The sequence below is a fragment of the Oncorhynchus kisutch genome, linkage group LG16 (assembly GCF_002021735.2).
Source record: "Oncorhynchus kisutch isolate 150728-3 linkage group LG16, Okis_V2, whole genome shotgun sequence".
NCBI classification, from domain to species: domain Eukaryota; kingdom Metazoa; phylum Chordata; class Actinopteri; order Salmoniformes; family Salmonidae; genus Oncorhynchus; species Oncorhynchus kisutch.
The window spans coordinates 25,647,056-25,670,439 of record NC_034189.2 but is presented as its reverse complement, the minus strand read 5'-3'; the positions used below and the strand labels follow the sequence as shown (position 1 = coordinate 25,670,439).

The 23,384-nt window shown below is 42.7% G+C and overlaps 2 protein-coding genes across 5 annotated transcripts in view; one reads left to right on the top strand and one right to left on the bottom strand.

The window, feature by feature from the left end:
• Positions 1 to 13,751, top strand: part of focad (focadhesin) — a 66,727-nt gene extending 52,976 nt beyond the window's left edge. For both annotated transcript variants that reach the window (XM_031792101.1, XM_020504249.2), the window contains exons 29-43: positions 1,324 to 1,474; positions 1,717 to 1,836; positions 1,924 to 2,046; positions 2,202 to 2,279; positions 2,816 to 2,887; positions 3,019 to 3,121; positions 7,651 to 7,860; positions 8,043 to 8,158; positions 8,400 to 8,660; positions 8,821 to 8,910; positions 9,055 to 9,232; positions 9,550 to 9,647; positions 12,094 to 12,345; positions 12,533 to 12,608; positions 12,782 to 13,751. In XM_031792101.1, the coding sequence (XP_031647961.1) occupies positions 1,324 to 1,474; positions 1,717 to 1,836; positions 1,924 to 2,046; positions 2,202 to 2,279; positions 2,816 to 2,887; positions 3,019 to 3,121; positions 7,651 to 7,860; positions 8,043 to 8,158; positions 8,400 to 8,660; positions 8,821 to 8,910; positions 9,055 to 9,232; positions 9,550 to 9,647; positions 12,094 to 12,345; positions 12,533 to 12,608; positions 12,782 to 12,855 (2,002 nt within the window). In that variant the 3' untranslated portion in view covers positions 12,856 to 13,751. The remainder of the gene's footprint in view (positions 1 to 1,323; positions 1,475 to 1,716; positions 1,837 to 1,923; positions 2,047 to 2,201; positions 2,280 to 2,815; positions 2,888 to 3,018; positions 3,122 to 7,650; positions 7,861 to 8,042; positions 8,159 to 8,399; positions 8,661 to 8,820; positions 8,911 to 9,054; positions 9,233 to 9,549; positions 9,648 to 12,093; positions 12,346 to 12,532; positions 12,609 to 12,781) is intronic.
• On the bottom strand, positions 13,241 to 23,019 carry hacd4 (3-hydroxyacyl-CoA dehydratase 4). 3 transcript variants are annotated; one of them, XR_004203388.1, is made up of 7 exons: positions 22,886 to 23,019; positions 22,256 to 22,362; positions 21,396 to 21,513; positions 20,941 to 21,053; positions 18,435 to 18,541; positions 17,314 to 17,445; positions 13,241 to 14,099 (listed from the first exon to the last, which is right to left on the bottom strand). XR_004203388.1 is itself a non-coding variant. In XM_020504268.2 (7 exons), the coding sequence occupies exons 1-7, from the start codon at positions 22,987 to 22,989 to the stop codon at positions 14,017 to 14,019; spliced, it is 774 nt and encodes a 257-aa protein (XP_020359857.1). In that variant the 5' UTR covers positions 22,990 to 23,017; the 3' UTR covers positions 13,241 to 14,016. The 3 variants fall into 3 exon arrangements, 2 of the variants coding, with proteins under 2 accessions (XP_020359857.1, XP_020359858.1); XM_020504268.2 differs by having other exon boundaries at positions 21,386 to 21,513; positions 22,886 to 23,017; XM_020504269.2 differs by having other exon boundaries at positions 21,386 to 21,513; positions 22,256 to 22,384; positions 22,886 to 23,012.
• Between the last annotated feature and the right edge of the window lie 365 nt (positions 23,020 to 23,384).

Below are 23,384 nucleotides of genomic sequence, written 5' to 3'. Positions count from 1 at the left end.
GCCCTATTTAGTAAAATACCAAGTCCATATTATGACAAGAACCGCTCAAATAAGCAAAGAGAAACGACAGTCCATCATTACTTTATGACATTAAAGTCAGTCAATCCAGAAAATGTCAAGAACATTGAAAGTTTCTTCAAGTGCAGTCTCAAAAGCCATCAAGTGCTATGATGAAACTGGCTCTCATGAGGACCTCCACAGGAATGGAAGACCCTGAGTTACCTCTGCTGCAAAGGATAAGTTCATTAGCGTTACCAGCCTCAGAAATCAGCCAGCCAAATAAATGCTTCAGAGTTCAAGTAACAGACACATCTCAACATCAACTGGTCAGAGGAGACTGCGTGAATCAGGCGTTCATGATTGAATTGCTGCAAAGAAACCACTACTAAAGGACACCAATAAGAAGAAGAGACTTGCTTCGGCCAAGAAACACAAGCATTTGTCATTTTGCTCTGATGAGTCCAAATTTGAGATTTTTGGTGAGACGCAGAAGACGGATGATCTCGGTGAACGGATGATCTCCACATGTGTGGGTCCCACCGTGAAGCATGGAGGAAGAGTTGTGGGGGTGCTTTGCTGGTGACACTGTCTTGATATATTTAGAATTCATGGCACACTTTAACTAGCATGGCTACCCCAGCATTCTGCAGCGATACACCATCCCATCTGGTTTGTGCTTAGTGGGACTATCGTATGTTTTTCAACAGGACAATGCCCCAAAACAGACCTCCAGGCTGCGTACGGGCTATTTGACTAAGAAGGAAAGTGATGGAGTGCTACGTCAGATGATCTGGCCTCCACAATCACCCGACCTCAACCCGTTTGGGATGAGTTGGACTGCAGAGTGAAGGAAAAGCAGCCAACAAGTACTCAGTATATGTGGGAACTCCTTCAAGACTGTTGGAAAAGCATTCCAGTTGAAGCTGGTTGAGCGAATGCCAAGAGTGTGTAAAGCTGTCATCAAGGCAAAGGGTGGCTTCTTTAACACTTTTTTTGGTTACTACATGATTCCATATGTGTTATTTCATAGTTTTAATGTCTTCAATATTATTCTACATTGTAGAAAATATTATAAATAAAGGAAAACCCTTGAATGAGTAGGTGTCCAAACTTTTGACTGGTACTGTATGTAAATGTGATATTTCAGTTTCTTAATTGTAATACATTTGCAAAAATGTAAGAAAATGTTAAGTCAAGGGGTCTGAATATTTTCCGAACGCGCTGTATGTGCGCATGCGTGCGTATGAGGTGGCAAGCTTTCAGTTTGTGCAACAATGTACTCCCCTACTATCATCCGTTTTCCACTACCTCTCCTTTCTCCAGTGCGGGCTGTGTGCTGGGACTAGGCCTGGTGCTGGGGGCCCTTAGTGGCAGTGGACAGACAGAACACCGGGCCCGTGTGGGCCTCACCCTGGACAAGCTGCTGGAGGCCCTACAGGGGGACAGCAGCAGTCAGGGTCGCATGCTGCAGGAGGTATGGCCCAAATCTTCATATTAGTTTATATCTCATTCACTGCTGTTTTACTCTGTAGGGTCAGATTTGACACCTGAAACAGGATTCATAACGATGTCTTCCCTTAAATAAATAATTTAGAAGGTTATTAACGGATAATATTTATAGTGTGCTCGCTCACCTTTTATGAATCATTATTTTAAAACATTTAAATGTCCATATGCTATCTCCTTCCCTCATTCCTTTCCTCCCTCCCTCCCAAGGTGTTGGCCTACTCTGTAGCAGGTGTGGGGGTGGCAGCCTTCAGTGGAGGGGTAGTTGATGCCCTTAAATCAGAGGAGATCATGAGCACTCTCCGTAGCATGACAGAGGAGAGCCAGCAGGTGAGATGGTACATTTTAATGAGTGTGCGAGGTTTGTGTGTGTAATGTTGTTCATCTACAACTATACGTCTTTCCTGTGTTGTCCAGACTCCAGGTTTCTCATTGGCTCTTGGCCTGGTTGTTCATGGTCTGTCATCCTGCGGCCACGGCAAGGCAGAGGACATCCAACCCCGCCTTCTGGATGCCTGGATCAAGATCCTACTGGCTGAGGTACTGGAGCGACAACCAGGGCAGAACAAACGTTTACCTATGTTCCAAACAAGCTATTTTAAACAATGGGCCTGGCATCGCAAGTGATTCATGCCAATGAACAGTGTGAGTCCGGCTGTAATTAATTGAGTGGGCTCTCCTCCCCTGTGTTGCAGGGCTGTCCCACCATGCAGAGGCTGGCTGCTGTCAACGGCCTGGTGGCTCTGGTGGGATCAGAGACTGGCATCCTTCAGGTGAGTCTTCCTACATTTGGGATGGGGTTAGTGGAATCGAACTTAAAAGGGCAGTGCTGTACTGTACAAATACAAAAGGTAATCCTCCCAAATGAACAGTTCAAAAACTTCCCCCTAGATAGATAGAGCCAAACACCTATTTATGGCTTTACATGTGCAACTGCCTGAATTCAATGGAGAGAGATGCTGTGCTACTAACCTCATGTCATGAATATGCATGGCCATCTCGAAACAACTCTGATATAAAGTATTTTTTCTCAAAGTTGCCAGGATGTCACGTGTCCTACTTATATCAGTACACAACTTAAGCATTACAAAACTTCTATTAGATCCATTAAACCTCACTTAGCAAATAAGCCATATATTTTTGGGGGGACCAAATTCGACACACTCTCATTGACTTCCATACAAAACTCCTTGCTTGGCGAAACAACGTCACCTGCTGGTGGGAGACTGATTTTATGCCCAGTTGGGCCTCTCTCTTTCTCTTCCTCTCTGTAAAAAGTGACTATGTGTGTCTGTTCTCTCCCTTCTAGCTGAAGAATGAATCTGAGCAGTCCTCCCAGCAGCAGTCCAGAATGAACGAGGTCATACGGGCCATCACACAGGTAAGAACGTTGATTGATTGAGGACGTTTACTGTCCTTCAAGAGGATGTTGTTTTAACAGCTCACAAGGGACATGCATAAAGCAAGAAACAAGCAACAAACTAACACTGCTCACCTGTCTTTCACCTGTAGATCATCACATTCTCAGGGGCCATCGGGCTGCAGTCTAACAGTGCCTGTCTGGTGGGGCACCTCCACCTGGCCCACATGTCCACCAGCCACAGCCGCACAGCAGGTAAGGACCACACAATAACATGCCTCAGACCTAACATACCTAGAGATTTGTGGCTTCATAGAGATCCAATCATTTAGTGGTTCTATACCAGTGGTCACCAACCTTTTCTGAGTCAAGATCACTTTCTGAATCAAAATGCATGCCGAGATCTACCGCTCTGATTTTTTTCATTAACATGACTTAAAAAATGTAAGCCTATGCAACATTAACCAATTAAAAACAGTACTGTAGAAATTAGGTTTGTGCAGTAAGCTATCGGCCCAATACACCATCACCACATACTGGCTTTGCTTGAATTGACCTGCCAATGCATTGCTGTTCGGGACATTTAAAACTATATTTCAAAATTTGAGGTAGGCTATATGATCACACCTGTAATAGAGCCATTGGTGTAGTACTTGTGAGGCACAGCTGAGTGAGCATACATTTAAATAATTATATTTTTATTTTACTGGGCTGGTGCCTGCATCTGATGCTCAGTCTCAGCGGGGGGAGAGAGCAGCAGACTGAGGGTCCGTCTCTCAACATCCCTCCGCTTTCCCTTTCCTCCACTGACACTGACCAAAAAAGGGACACCGTCTTCCAGCTGATGGCGAAACTTGAGTCACACCGCATTATTTCTGCCTCATGTACAAATTCATGTTGTTACACCTATAAACAGAGAAAGTGAAATATTCCTTAATATTAAAAAAGACCCAAGTCGCTAATAATAACAACAACGCAAGCCTATACAGTCGTGGCCAAAAGTTGAGAATGACACGAATATACATTTTCACAAAGTCTGCTGCCTCAGTTTGTATGATGGCAATTTGCATATACTCGAGAAAGTTTTGAAGAGTGATCAGATGAATTACAATTAATTGCAAAGTCCCTCTTTGCCATGCAAATGAACTGAATCCCCCCAAAAAACATTTCCACTGCATTTCAGCCCTGTCACAAAAGGACCAGCTGACATCATGTCAGTGATTCTCTCATTAACACAGGTGTGAGTGTTGACGAGGACAAAGCTGGGGATCTCTCTGTCATGCTGATTGAGTTCGAATAACATACTGGAAGCTTCAAAAGGAGGGTGGTGCTTGGAATCATTGTTCTTCCTCTGTCAATCATGGTTACCTGCAAGGAAACACATGCCGGCATCATTGCTTTGCACAAAAAGGGCTTCACAGGCAAGGATATTGCTGCCAGTAAGATTGCACCTAAATCAACCATTTATCGGATCATCAAGAACTTCAAGGAGAGCGGTTCAATTGTTGTGAAGAAGGCTTCAGGGCGCCCAAGAAAGTCCAGCAAGCGCCAGGACCGTCTCCTAAAGTTGATTCAGCTGCGGGATCGGGGCACCACCAGTACAGAGCTTGCTCAGGAATGGCAACAGGCAGATGTGAGGCGAAGACTTTTGGAGGATGGCCTGGTGTCAAGAAGGGCAGCAAAGAAGTCACTTCTCTCCAGGAAAAACATCAGGGACAGGCTGATATTCTGCAAAAGGTACAGAGATTGGACTGCTGAGGACTGGGGTAAAGTCATTTTCTCTGATGAATCCCCTTTCCGATTGTTTGAGGCATCCAGAAAAAAGCTTGTCCGGAGAAGACAAGGTGAGCACTACCATCAGTCCTGTGTCATGCCAACAGTAAAGCATCCTGAGACCATTCATGTGTGGGGTTGCTTCTCAGCCAAGGGAGTGGGCGCACTCACAATTTTGCCTAAGAACACATCCATGAATAAAGAATGGTACCAACACATCCTCCGAGAGCAACTTTTCCCAACCATCCAGGAACAGTTTGGTGGCGAACAATGTCATTTCCAGCATGATGGAGCACCTTGCCGTAAGGCAAAAGTGATAACTAAGTGGCTCGGGGAACAAAACATTGATATTTTGGGTCCATGGCCAGGAAACTCCCCAGACCTTAATCCCATTGAGAACTTGTGGTCAATCCTCAAGAGGCGGGTGGACAAACAAAAACCCACAAATTCTGACAAACTCCAAGCATTGATTATGCAAGAATGGGCTGCCATCAGTCAGGATGTGGCCCAGAAGTTAATTGACAGCATGCCAGGGCGGATTGCAGAGGTCTTGAAAAAGAAGGGTCAACACTGCAAATATTGACTCTTTGCATCAACTTCATGTAGTTGTCAATAAAAAGCCTTTGACGCTTGTAATTTTACTTCAGTATTCCGTAGTAATATCTAAAGACACTGAAGCAGCAAACTTTGTGGAAATTAATATTTGTATCATTCTCAAACTTTTGGCCACGACTGTAGATACACTTTCCTTCTCATTCATTACTACTGCACTGCTTGTTGTAGCGCTGAGTGATAATAGGAAGAACAGGACTTTTATGGATTATAGAAGTGTTGAATACAAAGTGTTGACAGTGCTGAGTAAGAACACTCATAAAAAACAGCATCTCTTTGCTGTATTCGTTGACCGTCTCTCTCTAGTGATGCTTTTAAACGTTTTGAAATCTCACAGTATCAATTTTGGTGTAGCTTTCTTTTATGTCTGCTACATTATTACAGACTCGGTCATCTGAGCAATCTGATTGGCCAGCGGGAACATAGTGCACTTGATTTCCCCTCCAGACCCACTGGGAAGGCAGAGTTTGTACCTTTAGACATATGAAATGGCAACAGTTTGCCTACCCGGCGCGCAAGGCAGCTGAAATGGCTGCACCTACAACCAACAGCCCGAGACAAATAAAACATAAATATAGAAACACAAGGCTTTATCGTTGGGTTTTTTACAGAAATGTTTGCCGATCGACTAGAACTGTTTGGAGATCGACAAGTCGATCGCGAACAACCGGTTGGTGACCACTGTTCTATACAGTTGTGGCCAAAAATATTGGCAACCGTGCACTTTTTTCAAATAATGCACCATTCCTGTTGATTTTTTTATTGGTATCCACATATGCTTGTCTTTGGTTTGCAGTTGAACAAAACAAAAAAAAATCTGAATGTTAGCTTAAGTAGTTAGAAATAATTAGATTTCAAGCAGGTCATTTTCCTTTACTTTGGAATTGAACTCACCTGTGGTGAGTTGCAGGTGTCTGCAATATTAAAATCACTTATTCAACCAGTTTGAATAGAGAAAAGGACTCATTTTCCTGTTATGTGTCACTGTGTTTACCGCAATGAGCATGGAGAAAAGAAAGAAAACCAGAGAATTAGCTGAGGAGGTCAAGACACAAGATTGTAGCCAAGCGTTGACAATCTCAAGCCTACAAGTTCATCTCCAGAGACCTCGATGTTCCTGTTTCCACTGTACGTAATGTTATCATGAAGGTTAGGGCCCATGCCACTGTAGCCAGCCTCACTGGACGTGTCCGCAAGAGAACTTGATGGAAGATTGCAGCGAAGGATTGTTTGAATGGTGGAGAAAGCACCTCGGTCAACTGCCACACAGACTCAAGCGGACCATCGGACACAAAGGTATGACAGTTTCAACTCACACCATCCGTCGCCAACTCAATGAAAGGGGGTTATATGGTAAGAGACCCAGGAGGAACCCACTGCTGCGAGAGAGACATGAGAAAGCCAGACTGCAATTTGCCAAAACACACCTGAACATGCCAAGATCCTTCTGGGAGAATGTCCTCTGGACAGATGAGACCAAATTAGAGTTTTTTTGGGCCAAGCACACCATGTCTCTGTTTACAGAAAACAAAATGGAAGTATTCAACGAAAAGTACACCTTCCCTACAGTCAAACATGGAGGAGGTTCAGTGATGTTTTGGGGTTGCTTTGCTGCCTCTGACACTGGGTGCCTTGAATGTGTGCATGGCATCATGAAATCAGGAGAATACCAAGGCATTTTGGAGCACAATGTCGGACCCAGTGTCAGAAAGCTGGGTCTCCGTCAAAGGTCATGGGTCTTCCAGCAGGACAATGACCCCAAACACACTTCAAAAATCACCCAGGAATGGTTCAAGACAAAACTCTGGACTGTTCTGAAGTAGCCAGCAATGAGTCAAGATCCTAAATCCCATTGAAAACTTTTGGAGAGATCTGAAAACAGTAGTTGGGAGAAGGCACCCTTCAAATCTGGGAGAACTGAAGCAGTTCTCAGAAGAGGAGTGGGCCAAACTGCCAGTACAAAGGTGCAGGAAGCTCATTGATGGCTATAGGAAGCGCTTGATTGCGACTAAAGGCTGTGCTACCAAATATTAAGTCTAGGGTATCAACAATGCCATTTGTTTATTTTCTGATTTAAATGGATATATTAAGTTCTGAATGAAAAACAAACATTCTGTAATATTAATAATGAAATAAATTGTGGAGACCAAACGCTTTGGTCAATTTCAACTTATTTTTAGTGAAAATTGTGAGTTACTTGAAAAAAAGTGCAAGGGTGCCAATATTTTTGGCCACGACTGTATGTACTTCTATGCATGACTCAGTATTTTCTTTTAAATACTTTAGGTAGACTTAGCTTGCCCCGTGTAACACAACTAATGGAGTCGTGCTAAACGTGTAAATCCTGCCCCTTCCAATGCATGGAAAAAAGCTTAGTCAAGCGCCTCTCTCTCTCTCAGTGCCCCAGGACTTCAGTTACCTCCCAGAGAAGAGTGTGATCAGGTCTGCTGTGGACTTCCTCACCGAGGCAGGAAAGAAAGGTCCAGAGTTTGCCCACCCTAGCCTGGTGAAGACAGCCCTGGCCTCCCTGGCCACAGTGGGAGGGAGTTACCAGTACCCCCCTGTCAACTGGAGCGCCATCCTGTCCCCTCTCATGAGGCTCAACTTTGGTACCGTGATACCTTCCCCACCTATCTGTTCCACATAATCATACACTTCACAAACACGCAGATAAATGATATGGCCTCCTTGTAAAAGAGATAAAAAGGATAAATAGGAAAGGATAAATATGTACACACAGTGAAAGCCTAGCAATCATGGATTAGCAAAATACATGTTATTTTCCCAACAGGTGAGGTGGTCCAACACCAATGTATAGAGCTGGCATCCAACCAAGCCCAGTCTTCCCAGAGTGCATCTCTCTTCCTGGGGGTGTGGCTGAGCCCTCCCCTGGTCCAGAGTCTTAGTGTGAGTCCTCCATAACCCCGTTTGTAATCCTCTGAATATGTCATTCAGGGATTTTAAATTCTGAATGTCAGTGGATGGTCGAAGTACTATTGGTTTCATTTTTTCCTGGAAGTTTATTGGTCAATTATTGTTTGGCCAGACATTACAGCTTGTAATACCCCCCCCCCCCCCCCCCTCTGGGAACGAAGTGAAGAGTGCGAGCCCTCCATTCATTCTTCCTCCACGGTTCTCTTCCCCCTAGATGTGGACGCGAGGTCACCTATACGACAATCTCTCTGTATGGATGAAGCACGTGGCGGAGGACAAGCTTCAGGTTTACTTGGAGACCCTGGGTCTGCAGCAGTTCCAGCAGGACGTCCGGCCCCAGCGCCTGGCCATCTGTTTGTCCCTCCTCCGGGGCCTGGCACAGGCCATGGCCCTCCCCAACCCGCCCAACACCGTCTGGGCTGTCCTGTGTACTACTATAGAGAAGATCTTCAACGTACTCCCCAACCACATACAGGCAGGGAAATCTTTTTTTTTTTTTTTGACAAGTACACCTGTCACTTATTCTTCTTAGTCAATCACACGACAAGAAATGGCTGTGTGTGCAAGACTAGTGATCACTAAGCATTATTGAATATCGACCATGCACTGAGATGTATGTCCATGGTTTATTGTAGGACCAAGAGGTGCACCTGTACGTGGGAGTCTCCAAATGTCTGTCCGAGTTGGCTGACACAGAGATCGACCGCATCGCCCAAGTCACAGAGGTACTGATTGTCGCCTCACCCCATGCGTCATTAAAATCAACCTTCCCCAAAACCAATGTTCTCTTCCTGCTGCGTTTCTATTTTGTCCGATATCGATCACATCCCTTCTTTGAGTGGTGTGTTGCTCTCTTGCCTCCTCTACAGAAACAGATGGAGAAGACCAGCTTCATCCTGGCTCACCTCACCTCTCAGGGCCGAGTGCCACTCCTGGGCCTCAACGATGTCATCGCGGCCGTGCTCCGGGGTTGGTCCAGCCACAAGGTGGGCTGGCTCCTCCTGCAGACTTTCTACCAATGCCGTCTGGCCGCCAGCCCCAACACAGGTCAGCCCAGCAACCAATCAGCTTTCAGGGCTGGCGGATTTCAACGTTGTGCTTGAACTGATCTGACCTTTTAGACCTATAGAAGTGCCAAGGGGGGTCAGGGGTATTTGCAAAGTGTTTGTAATATACTGTATTGATCGTTTATTGGTCATTGAAGTACTCCTAAAGTACTCCTGAAGTACTCCTGTTTTCGTTCTAGCTGCAAAAGCACACGTGACTTGAAATACTTTGCGAATCCATTCTCTTTATTAGTTGGATCGCGTGTGCTTGTGCAGGTTTAGATGGAAACCCTGGTTTATAACAAGTACACTTTCTAGGTGTGTCCAAACGAATGGAGTGGCTTTTGGAGCTGATGGGACTCATAAGAAATGTTGCTTACGGAGTGACCGCTGTCAAGTGTAGAGACACCAGGCAGGTCAGTAAAGTATTTTAACACTATTCTCAGAAACACATACACAGGTGCTGTGTTATTTCTGTGTGTGTGTGCTTGTGTGTGAATTGATACATGGGACAGCTGGTATGTTTAGAGTTCACGTGCAGGTGTGATATTGGTACAGTGAGCTCAAAGTATTGGGACAGTAACTTTCTCACTCATCATTATTCACGGTTCATTTAGGATTATCTACAATTCATTCAGGATTATCCGTAATCATGGTTGCATTCACATTAATGTAGAAGTGTTTAGAAATATATTCTATTTTGATTTACAATAAAAGTAACTCCAAAAAGACACTATTTACCATTTATTTCGATTGGGTATAAATAATCTGAAACACAACCAAAACAAACAGCAAATGAATCCAACAAATTTGTAGTCACAAGCTTGATGTAGTCATTGCGTGCTATGAATATGGGACCAAATACTTCATGTTTGACTACTTTAATACACATACGGTGCAATAATTCAGACCCCTTCCCCTTTTCCACATTTTGTTAAGTTAACAGCCATATTCTAAAATGGATTCAATTATTTAAAACAAATCCTCATCTACACACTACCCCATAAATGACAATGAGAAAACAGGTTTTTAGATATTTTTGCAAATGTATTAAAAATATAAAACTGATATCTTATTTGCATAAATATTCAGACCATTTGCTATGAGACTTGAAATTGAGCTCAGGTGCATCCTGTTTCCATTGATCATCCTTGAGATGTTTCTACAACTTTATTGGAGTCCACCTGAGGTAAAATCAATTGATTGGACATGATTTAGAAAGGCACACAGCTGTCTATACAAGGTCCCACAGTTGACAGTGCATGTCAGAGCAAAAACCAAGCCATGATCTGGTGAAGGGTACCAAAAAATGTATGCAGTATTGAAGGTCCCCAAGAACACAGTGGCCTCCATCATTCTTAATTGGAAGATATTTGTAACCACCAACACTCTTCCTAGAGCTGGCCGACCAGCCAAAATAAGCAATCGGGGGAGAAGGGCCTTGGTCAGGGAGGTGACCAAGAACCCATTAGTCACTCTGACAGAGCTCCAGGCTGTGTTCCTCTGTGGCGATGGGAGAACATTCCAGAAGGACAACCATCTCTGCAGCATTCCACCAATCAGGCATTTCTGGTAGAGTGGCCTTACGGAAGCCACTCCTCAGTAAAAGTCACATGACCGCCCACTTGGAGTTTGCCAAAAGGGACCTAAAGGACTCTGACCATGAGAAACAAGATTCTCTGGTCTGATGAATCCAAGATTGAACTCTGGCCTGAATGCCAAGCGTCACATCTGGAGGAAACCTGGCACCAATCCCCCACGGTGAAACATGGTAGTGGCAGCATCATGCTGTGGGGATGTTTTCAGCAGCAGGGACTGAGAGCCTAGTCAGGATCGAGGGAAAGATGAACGGAGCAAATTACAGAGAGGTCCTTCATGAAAACCTGCTCCAGAGTGCTCAGGACCTCAGACTGGGGTGAAGGTTCACCTTCCAACAGGACAAGGACCCTAAGCACACAGCCAAGACAACGCATGAGTGGCTTAGGGACAAGTCTCCAAATGTCCTTGAATGGCCATGACAGAGCCCGGACTTGAACCCGATTTAATATCTCTGGAGAGCCTTGAAAATAGCTGTGCAGCAACGCTCCCCATCAAACCTGACAGAGCTTGAGGATCCGCAGAGAAGAATGGGAGAAAATCCCCAAATTATCTTGCTGCCAAAGGTGCTTCAACAAAGTACTGACCAAAGGGTCTGAATACTTGTGTAAATGTGATATTTCAGTTTTTTATTTTCAATACATTTTCTAACATTTCAACCAAAAAAAAAAAGTTTTTGCTTTGTCATTATTGGGTCATTATTGTGTGTAAAATTTAATCAATTTTAGAATAAGGCTGTAAAGTAACAATGTGGGAAAAGTTAAGAGGTCTGAATACTTTCTGAATGCACTGTATATACTTTCGGTCCCCTAAAATGGGGGGCCTGTGTACAAAAGGTGCTGTAAATTCTAAATGGTTCACCTGATATGGATGAAAATACCCTCAAATTAAAGCTGACCTTCTGCATGTTAACCTCACTGTCATTGTATATTTTCAATTCCAAAGTGCTGGAGTAGATAGCCAAAACAACAACAACATTTGTCACTGTCCCAATACTTTTGGAGGTCACTGTATGTGCTGCAGGTCTGTAGTTGAATGGCTATCATTCAGGAATTACTTTGGAATGTCGACCCTCGTGAAGTTGTAGCTGTGGTATTTCAAGGAATAGTATGATTTCTGACTTCTATTTGTTAGCATTGGTATGCTTTTATAGTCGTTTAATTGCCAAGTGCACAGTGTGTAGTCTTTAAATCAGGTAGTCTATTTGTGTGTTTCATATACTTGGGCTGAATAACCTGGACTCCATTACCCCATCATCCTGTGCAGGCCACTGACTTCCTGCTCCAGGTATTCGCTGCGGCGGTGATCTCCTGGGGCGACCACACCATGCCCCTCCTTCTGGGCGTTAGGACCCAGTGGTTTCCATGGCAGCAGGGGTCAGAGCCGCCCGGTCTACCTCACACTCTCTACGGTGACGCCGTGCTGGCCGAGCAGTCAGTCTCGCTATGCCTGTTGGGATTGCCCCACAGCCTGAGGCAGCTATTGGCTAAAGAGCCCTGGAGGGAACAGTCACAGAAGGTAGGTCCCCAACCTCCACACATTGATCATTTTGTTTGTGTGATGACAATGAGGTTCACTATCTGGAAACAGATCACAAAAGACACTACTACGCACTGCTCTAAACAAAATAAGAGATGAATAATGTCAGTAAATTGGTAGCAGATGGTGTTTACCTATAAGAAAACAATTGTTGTGTGGTTCTTAGTTCATAGATTGGCTTTTCAGCATCACTGAAGGTCCGGAAACTGGTCTGTCAGACACTTCCATCAACACTGCCAAAGGTGAGACACAGCGCCACAAAGCTCAATGTCCAATTCATAATATGGTCATTTAGCAGACACTTTTATATGGAAAAATAGGAAGTACATGCAGTATTTCAAGACAATAGGGCTTTTTGATTTTGACCACTGGTTTCTCACACCCCACTGCTATATCTCCCCCCCTTTCTGTACAGCTGCCTTGCTGGCTCTGAAGTCCTCCACGGATTTCAAGAAAAAAGCGGTGTGGACGCGAGCGTACGGTTGGTGACCTGGGCCAATTTCCTGCTTTCCTCTGGGCTCACAGGAAGTGACATCACAGCCATTCGGCCCAGCCTGACCTTCTTCAGCTTTGACGCTTCAAACACTCACTGCCTTGGTCTGCATGTAGCAGTATATTGTGGGCGGTATCCCAGGGTAGCAGCCGCAGAGGTGACTTGGGGGTTAGGGATGGAATTTGAGAGGGAGGAGAAGAATAATTCCCCCACTCTGAGGTGTCCTGCGTAAAGCTAGAATCCTTGATTGTTTTGGTAAAAAGCTGAGGGATGGGCCTGAGGAAATGTAACCGCTCTCAAATTCATAGACCGAGCTATGGATGCAAGGACTGACCATCCATTATATCAACATTATAGTTTGAACCATGTTTTGAAGCTATACAGTGTTTGGTTAATTTATTTTTTACATTGGAGTAGATTTTGGGTTCTGATAAAGTACAACAATTGAACAAAACTCATGAGGCAAGTAACAGTCTTCAAGAATCAATGGGTATATATAAAATATGGATGAAGCAACTAAGGAATCTAGCCTTGTGGAGATAGTCTAGACACCCCTGTGCCTGCCCTGGCTTTAAGGTGGGGCTTTCGACAGTGGGATGGTTTGGCCATGAAACAATCTATTTTCCCCCATGACAAGGTGTGTGTGTGTGTGTGTTTCTGTGTGTGTGTGTGTGTGTGTGTGTGTGTGTGTGTGTGTGTGTGTGTGTGTGTGTGTGTGTGTGTGTGTGTGTGTGTGTGTGTGTGTGTGTGTGTGTGTGTGTGTGTGTGTAAGCGTATCATTCCTGCCACTTGTACTGTGCAATTGTTTGCTTTACTAACATTACTGACAAAAAGACTTGTTGTGCAACACTGAGTTCCTCATTAAAACACTTGAGATGTTAACACAAACTGATTTTCTGATGCTTTGTTCATTTTAGACTAAGTTGTGCTTAGATTGGACATCAAGCCTTGGAAGAAGAGACCAGCAAGTTTCTCAACTGAACACGTTTATAAACATTTTGCTTATCCAACTATTCCCGAAAGTGTGACCTCATCAAAGCGATGTTGTGCAAAGAAGCCTTCTTAGGAAGATGTTCTCATTTGCTGTTGGGTCATAATGTCTTCATGTCTTCTTAAGTAACTCCCGAGGTGATATATCCTGCGATAAGAAATCCACCTCATTTCCTTTTAATCTTCTTATTCCACTTGTCAAGACGCAGTTCTCTCGCCCTCAGCGAATGCCACACTGTTACACAAGCCCCTAGAAAGACAAAAGGTTGTCACAGTTAGCAGGTTTGTTCATGGGCAGGGCAAGTAGTTGACTATAAAATATTCCGTACAGGAGCTAGAGTGCTGTGAAAAAGTATTGGCTTACTTTCTGATGTTCTATATATATTTTTTTTGTGTGTGTGTATTTCTGACACCGAACGTTATCAGAACTTCAACCAAATCCTAATATTAGATAAAGGGAACCTAAGTGAACAAATGACTAAATGTTGATACTTATTTCATTAACAAGGTTATGCAACACCCAATGCCCCTGTGTGAAAAAGTAATTGCCCCCTTACTCAGTAACTGTTTGTGCCATCTTTAGCTGCAATGTCGATCAGTCTCTATCACATCCCTGTTGAGGAATTTTGGCCCACACTTCCATGAGGAACTGCTTTAACTCAATGATATTTGTGGGTTTTCGACCATGAACTGCTAGTTTCAGGTCCTGCCACAACATCTCAATTGGGTTTAGGTAGTGGCCACTAGGCTAGTGGTTCCCAAACTAGGGGTCGCAACCACATGTGGGGTCACCTGATATGAAAATCGTGTAACGGGAGAATTTCCAAAATCCTGAGAAAAAATATACTTACAAAGATTATATTCTTTTTTTTATCTCAAAATCATTGTAATGATGTTAATCTTAAAAATGTAAATGAAAATTATTTAAATCGAAAATAACCCAGAGCGACTTTTAAATAGTGGGAAAAGGCAGCACTTGACCATTGCACATAAATCATTCCCACGGTGAAAAGCTAGGCAATTGATTTGGTGGAAACAATGAGTGGGGAGGCAGAGGCACAGAAACTCGCTTCATAACCATTGTTATATAAGACTGTTAAATTAAGAATTTATGATATTGCTAGCAATCAAGAGAGAACTGAAGCTGGACTCAAAACTCCCCAGGTTATGCTCTCCAAATGGACGTTAGCTGTGAGGGCCGAGATGCCCATGTATTGACTTTTTGTTCGCTATACACGTCGGCAGATGCGATGATGATGCGTCTCATGATTCCCGAGCATGAAAGGGTACATGGGATATTTAGTTTGCTGCGTGCCTCTATTGATAAAAAACAGAGTCCAGTGGTTCGAATGGTGGGCTTTTGCACAGATTGGGCTCCATCTATAGCGGAACGGCGGGCAGATCTCTGCACTATAGTTATGAATGTGTCTCACTCTGCCATATGGATGCACTGTATGATACACCCACTGAGCTATAGTGGATACACCAAGAGCAACTGGCGGAAAAAGACCTGAGAACAGAACTCGGAGGTGTACTGCAGCAGGTAACTTCGATTGTAAAACTACATCAAACCACAATCCACTGCGCGCACGCCAGTTCGCAACACTATGTGGAGATATGGGATCCGAGCATGACAATGATCTATTTCATACCCATGCTTGGCGGTTATCGAGGGGGAGTGTTGGAAAGATTTTTTGCATTGAGAGGAACCGTTGTCATTCACAATGGATGTGTTAAAAAAAATGAATTTAAAAAAGACTAATGAAAAAATGTATCCTTGCCTATGTAACAGACACTTGTGAAACTGAATGAACTGAACGCAAGCATGCAGGGGAAATGCATTTAAAAAAACATTCTACAGATGAGTGACTGAATCGGTGGATTCATATGAAATAATTCTTATTGGAGTCTTTCAAAAGCGAACCATGCCCCCTTCCCTCGGCTCACACGAGTGATGACTGCTCACCTCCCAACACTTGGAAGTTTCACTGTGATCCTGGCTCAGTTGACATGCCCGTAAGTAAAATCGAACAGCTGATCGAGCTGTCATGTGACCGAATGCATTCACAGGTCTCTAAGAACGAGTTTTGTTTCTCTGTTCCTGGAGAGCTACTGTCCTGTAAGTTTTCACCCCACCTCTCATCTAGCACACCTGATTCTAATAATTAGCTGGTTGAAAAGCTGAATCAGGTTGGTGACAACTGGGGTTTGAGTGAAAACCTACAGGAGGGTAGCTCTCCAGGAACAGGGTTGGCCAGCCCTGACCTATTGTAGGCCTCTGAGCATTAATGAAAAATTCCACCCAAAATCTATTTTTGTATTTAGTTCATTGTAGACATCATTCCTAAATATTTTGCTTGTAAGCAATGAACTTTTCAAGATTTGTAACTTTCAAAATACAGAAATCATCACCGTTCAAAACAACTCAAGAAATCTCTGATATTCACTGCATTCAAGACAACTGGGAACTCAGAAATCTCTGACATCCGAGTTCACTGAATTCAAAACAACTGGGAACTCTGGGGGGAAAACGAGCTCCGAGAGGAAAAAATCGCTTTGAACAGCTATCCAACTTGGAATTCCAACTCGGGAACTCTGGCCTCTTTTTAGAGCTCCGACTTCCCGACTTGAAGATCACTAACGTCATGATTTGACCTTGTATCCTAGTTGTCTTGAAAGCAGCATAAAACTCATGTACCCTTCGCCAGCTCATATCTGTGAAGCTGCATTCAGCGCAATCATCTGCATTAAAACCAAATGTCGATCCAGGTTGGATGTGACAGCGGATATGAGGAGTGCAGTGTCGACCACGCCCCCTGACTTTGAGAAGCTCCAACGGCGACATGCATTAAGCACACCCATCTCATTAGTGGTGGTGAGATAAGATACATTGTCAGACTCATTTCCAATTGGCTGAGAAGACAATCAGAAATACTGTTAGAATGTTTTCAATTGACCGCCATGTACAGAATTTTTTTCACATGGTTGTGAGGATTTTCAGATATCAAAATGGGGTCGCGGGATAAAAAAGTTTAGGAACCCCTGGACTAGGCCATTCCAGAACTTGGAATGCGTTGCTTTTGAGCTATTCTGATGTAGACTTGCTTGTGTGTTTTGGATGATTGTCTTGCTGCATGACCCATCTGCACTTCAGCTTCAGCTCACAGACAGATGGCCTGACATTCTCCTTTGGAATTCTCTGATACAGAGCAGAATTCATGGTTCCTTCAATGATGGCAAGTCATCCAGGTCCTGAGGCAGCAAACCATCACACTACCACCACCATGCTTAAACATTGGTATGAGGTTCTTACTGTGGAATGCAGTGCTTTGTTTCCGTCAGACATAGTGGAACTCATTTAAGGAATTAATTACAGAAACATTCACTTTTTGTAAATGGCTCGTCCAGTTTCATTCAGCTTGCGCCTTTAGGCTCTGCTAAGGAAGCTAAATCTGTTAACTTACCAACAGCCAGTAAAGGTAAGTATGCCTTCAGGAGGATAGGGAAGTAAATTCCTGCAGACACCGGCAGGCTGAGCTGGAATGAGTATGTTCCCAATGACTCAAAGTAAGGCAGTGATTGGTGAATGGTTATGCCTGGAAAAGACCAAAGCAGAAAGATTCTTCGAACACACTCTTCGATACACAAAATAGACCAAGTGGAAGGCAAAATTGCAAAAATGTCTATGGTCTACTGTTAAAACACAGAAGTTGTTTAGGCAAAATGCATGTACTCTGTAGTGTCTAAAATAAACCACACACAGGCGCCTAAAGAAGTTGGAATGTGTCCCATTTCCTGACTTTAATATCTTGGTCAGCCTGCTGTGCCAACTCACTTCCTTTCTGCTCTAAATATTATTTCCTCACAACATGCAACGCCTGACTAATGCGCCTGACACATCATCACCGACTGTAAAAGGATAAAACAAGACACTGAGTGGAGATTAAAACATACCAAGTGAAAGTGTACTATTACATTTCTCTATCTTCTCTCCCCTCAAAAAAAGAACTTAGAAATGAGCTTAGTTCAACCGTTGTACCCCATCAGAACCCAACATATAATCTTGTTTTACTACAATGTTTGTAAACAACATAAATGTAAACAAACGCTGTATAGCATCAAAACATGGTTTTGATAACATGGATGATCAGTTCTTTTATCCATAGCTCTGTCTATACATTTGAGAGTGGTTACATTTCTCAAACTCTATCCCTCATCTCTTTACTAAAAGAGTGATGGGGTCGAAGCTTTGTTATTGTTTCAACTGCAGATTGGCCCTTTAAAGGGGCATTCCATAAGATGCAACGAGCCCTGAGTCTGTAGATAGTCTAATGAATCCGTTGGTCAGGAACTAAATTCTGTGAGAGAAAAATAACATTCCAAGCAACCTATAAAACCCCTGTTTAATGTTTACTGTCAAAGCATCGGTCTCAAACCCCCACTGTATAAAAACAGCAGGTTCATTCGGGTATTTTCTTTTTGTTACCATATTCACATCCCTGCAAGAATCTAGTTCAAAAAGCTGAGCTGTGGCAATGAAATCTTACTGAGTGCCCCTTATGTAAAATAATAGTAACATATTAACCTTCTGTGATGACTGAGACTATGTAGATGGGGATGGATAGGGTGTATCGAGCCCACAGCATGCCAAAGGAATCCGTGCCCATCAAACACAGGAGAACATGGGGGTACCTGCAAATGCCAGACAGAACCAAAAGTCAACCCATTAGCAACCATTGGAGTGGTGCACATTTTTGTTCCATCTTAACACTCGTTTCAAGTGTTAATGTCACGTGCACAAGAACAGTGAAATGCCTTTCATGCAAGCTTAAAACCCAACAATGCAGTAACCAATATCAATGTAGCACTAAAAATGACATAAGGTAGAACAAAAACACATAAGAAATAAGAAAGAGAAAGTGAGAAGCTACAGTGCTTTCAGAAAGTATTCACACCCCTTGAAATTGTACACATTCTGTTACAGACTGAATGTAAAATTGATTAAATGTTTGTGTCACTGGCCTACACACATTACCGCATAATGTCAAAGTGGAATTATATGTTTCAAATGAACTACAAATGAAACGCTGAAATGTCTTGTGTCAATAAGTATTCAAACCCTTTGTTATGGCAAGACTAAATAAGTTCAGGAGTAAAAGTGCTTAACAAATCACATAAATTGCATGGACTCACTGTGTGCAATAATAGTGTTTAACATGATTTTTGAATGACTACCTCATCTCTGTACCCCACACATACAATTATCAGTTGAGCAGTGCATTTCAAACACAGAATCAACCACAAAGACCAGGGAGGTTTTCCAATGCTTTGCAAAGAAGGGCACCTGTTGGTAGATGGGTAAAAAAAAAAAGAAGCTGAAATTGAATATCCCTTTAAGCACGGTGAAGTTATTAATCACACATTGCATGGTGTATCAATACACCCAGTCACTACAAAGATACAGGCGTTCTTCCTATCTCAGTTGCCAGAGAGGAAGGAAACCGCTCAGGGATTTCACCATGAGGCCAATGGTGACTTTAAAACAGTTACAGAGTTTAATGGCTGTGATAGGAGAGAATTGAAGATAGATCAACAACATTTTAGTTACTCCACAATACTAACCTAACTGAAAAGAAGTCAGTAAAGAAGTAAGCCTTGCAAAATACAAATATTCCAAAACATGCATCTTGTTGCAACAAGGCACTAAAGTTATACTGTAAAAAAATTGGCAAAGCAATTTACTTTTTTTCCTGAAAACAAAGTGTTATGTTTGGGGCAAATCCAATCCAACACATTAATGAGTACCACTCTCTATATGTTCAAGCATAGTGGAGGCTGCATCATGTTATGGGTATGCTTGTAATCATTAAGGACTGGGGAGTTTTGAGGATAAAAAATAAACTGAATGGAGCTAAGCACAGGCAAAATCCTAGAGGAAAACCTGGTTCAGTCTGTTTTCCATCAGACACTAGGAGATTAATTTACCTTTCAGCAGGACAATAACCAAAAACACAAGGCCAAATCTACACTGGAGTTGCTCACCAAGGAGACAGTGAATGTTTCTGAGTGGCCGAGTTACAGTTTTGACATAAATCTGCTTGAAAATCTATGGCAAGACCTGAAAATGGTTGTCCAGCAATGATCAACAACCAATTTGACAGAGCTTGAAGAATTTTGAAAAGAGTAATGCAAATGTTGTACAATCGAGGTGTGAAAAGCTCTTAAAGACATATTAACCAGAAAGACTCACAGCTGCAATCATTACCAAAGGTGATTCTAACACATGGACTTAGGGGGTTGAAGACTCATCTAATCAAGATATATTCATTTTATTTTTCATTAATCTTTTACAAATGTTAGAAGTTTTATTCCACTTTGACATTGCAGAGTATTTTGTGTAGATTGTGAACAAAAAAAATTACAATTAAATCAATTTGAATCCCACTTTGTCACACAACAAAATGTGGAAAAAGTCAAGGGGTGTGAACACTTTCTGAACTTTCTGAAGGATACTGTACTGGAGTGATAAAGGTATATATGTATAGAGCTAAGGTGACTAGGCATACAGATATATGATCAACAGAGTAACAGAAGTGTAAATTATGATTATATGTGTGTGTAGAGTCAGTATTAATGTGTGCATGTGTGTGTTGGCATGTCAGTGAGCGAGAATGTGTTGAGTCCTGTGAGTGTGCATAGAGACAGTGCAAAAACAAAATACAAGGGTCAACTCAGACAGTGTGTGTAGCCATTCTGTTAGCTATTTAAAAGTCTTATCGCTTGGGGATAGAAGCTGTTCGGGAGCCTGTTGGTGTCAGACTTGATGCACCGGTATCGCTTGCCATGCGGAAGCAGAGAGAACAGTCTATGGCTTCAAGACTGTGCCTATAGTCCACGATCATCTCCTTGGTTTTACTGAGGTTGAGGGAAAGGTTGTTGTCACGGCACCATACTGCCAGGTCAACACACCTGTTCCAGCCTAACTAATCAAGGGCTAGGTGAATAGTTGAATCGGATGTTAGTGCTGCGTTAGGACAAAAATGTGCAACCCAAACCCTTTTAATGTCTTTGTTCCGATTAAATATACATACCTTAACAGATCTAGAATATTCCACAGGTAAAACTGTGCACACACAACCGGTTTACTCTGGATCTCCTCTTGACTGACTATCACCATAAACAGTAGGAAGTTTCTGGTCATAACCTGGACAAGAAAACATTGGCATTAGACTACTTTTGAGGTCTTTGATATTGTCGTGAACTACAACCACAGAAGTCGTTGCAGACATACTGTGCTTTCCAAAATGACATAGTGCATCACTTATCTCCATTTGTTGCTTGCACAGTCACGTACAGTCGTGTACACACCAAACAGGACCACTAATCAGAGATGAATTGCTCTAACCGTCCTATTTTGTCTGATCGGTGAAGTGAAAATTCTCAGTGAATGGATGAAGGGTACACTTTGTAGTATTTGAACAGGGCCCAGACTCCAAAGAGACAGAACACAGTGTTAAGCTTGGCAGTGGCACACACTTGAACAAACCGTGGCAGAAGGCGTGCCTTCTCGATCCCATCAGCGATGTGGAAGAGCTCCAGCACGGACAACAGCTGGCATAGACTCATCACAACCCCCACAGCATAGAAGGTGTCAGCAAGCGCGTCTGGAAAACAAGAACATTCGGTTCGGGTTCATACTTTACCTTTACTCATACTGCATTATACAGTCTCGTAAAGCATTTATGAATAGGCTCTTGAGTCTAGACAGGGGATGGGCAACTACTGGCAGCCCGCAGCAGTTTTTCTCGTTATGTAAGTCACTGACTGTCAGCCAAACATTTTTAGATTAGTCTCCACTCTTGTAAAAAAAAAAAGGTGCTAAGTAGAACCATATAGGGTTCTTCGGTTTGTCCCCATAGGGGAACCCTTTGGCAAAATGTGTAGAGTTGCATGAAATTTGTTATAAAATGCTAAATCTTCTCTCCCCTCCATGGCAAAATGTGTAGAAATGCAGCAAACTTGCTTTAAAATTGCAAAAACGAAAACAATTTCTCCCAGCTGTGAAGAGGGGGATGCGAAAATGTTTTCAAAATTATGACAAAAGGCTAAGGCCGGCTCTGACTGCATGTGCGTAATGAATGAAGGAACATAAAGATGTGATCTGAGTAATAGCGCATTAACGCGTAGCCTACTTGAAGTATAGGCTATACCGACATTTAAAGCACGCTTCCGGGTTTTCCGATCACCAGTATCAAGCATGATAAAACTTACGAATAACAGTAGTAACGAGATCAGCACACCGGTAGCAGACCCCTGCAGCGCCTCGTTATGAGTTCAGTGGAAGTTGCCCATCCCTGGTCTAGACTATCCAGCTCTGCTGTTTTGACTCTGATCTCGACAACTTACCTCCACCAAATGTGAGAAACCTGGCTGTCATGTTTGCAAATATCCATGTGTGCCCACAGAACTGAAGCAGGTTATACAGGAAAAGGTAAGCAAGTCGAATGCTGAGCCTAGAAAATAAAAGAATACACACTAATACAAGATTTATAAAAAATTATGATATGCATACCTTCCACAAGAAGGCATCTTTTACAGTATTTAACATAATAATAGCTCATGACAATACAAAATAATTATAATTATTTGAATACAACAATTATAAGAATAATAGATATGTATTTGTTTGGCAATAAAACAAATCATTACACAGCCTACTACGCGACTCAATTCTTAACTTTGTCTTATGGTTTCCTAAAACTCCTCAACAAGTCTTGACAAATCCTGTTGTGGTTAATGGCTTGTTGAAATAAATGAGCATAATAGGCTTAGGCTACTGAAAAGAATGTTAACAGTCACGCAATGTTTAGCCACATAAAGCCTCTCGACTAACCATTTGGTGATTTTCTATGCAGTTTTGTGATAAGGGGAAGTTTCCTACATAAACATAACCTAAAGTATCTCCAAGTAGAGGTCTCTGCGGCAAAATTCTTATTTCATTCCGAAATTGGGCAAGACAAAGCTTTGTGTCCTTACCTCATTTCACCTGGAAACGACGGACGAAAAAGTAAATGATGTACTAAAGTTGTTTCCTGTGCTTTTGGAAATCCCAAATTCGAGGAAGTCGACATCTCTCTCATACAAGGGCAACTATCTGACGTCAAGGAGGTTGGTCGGATATTCAGTGATGTTTGGTGCTTTTTCCTCCTAAAAATATTATGATGATGCGGATTCTGTATGCGCACTATGGCGCGTGCTTGCATATATTACGTTATCTATTCCTCTACCTAAAATATTATATAAATCAAAGGTCCATAAATATGATAAATAAAACAAACAATAGATCAAATTTGGTACGAATATGAATTATACTAGAATTCAATCATACCTGCAGTGCTTTGTTACAATGCTGTATGGATAAACATAAATCCGGGTATTCAGAGTCAGACAGTGGTGTTTTTGTATTCAGAGTCAGACCACCACCAAGTTCACTACACTGATGTCAGAAGTGGGAAGACACCGCACGGCCGAAGAG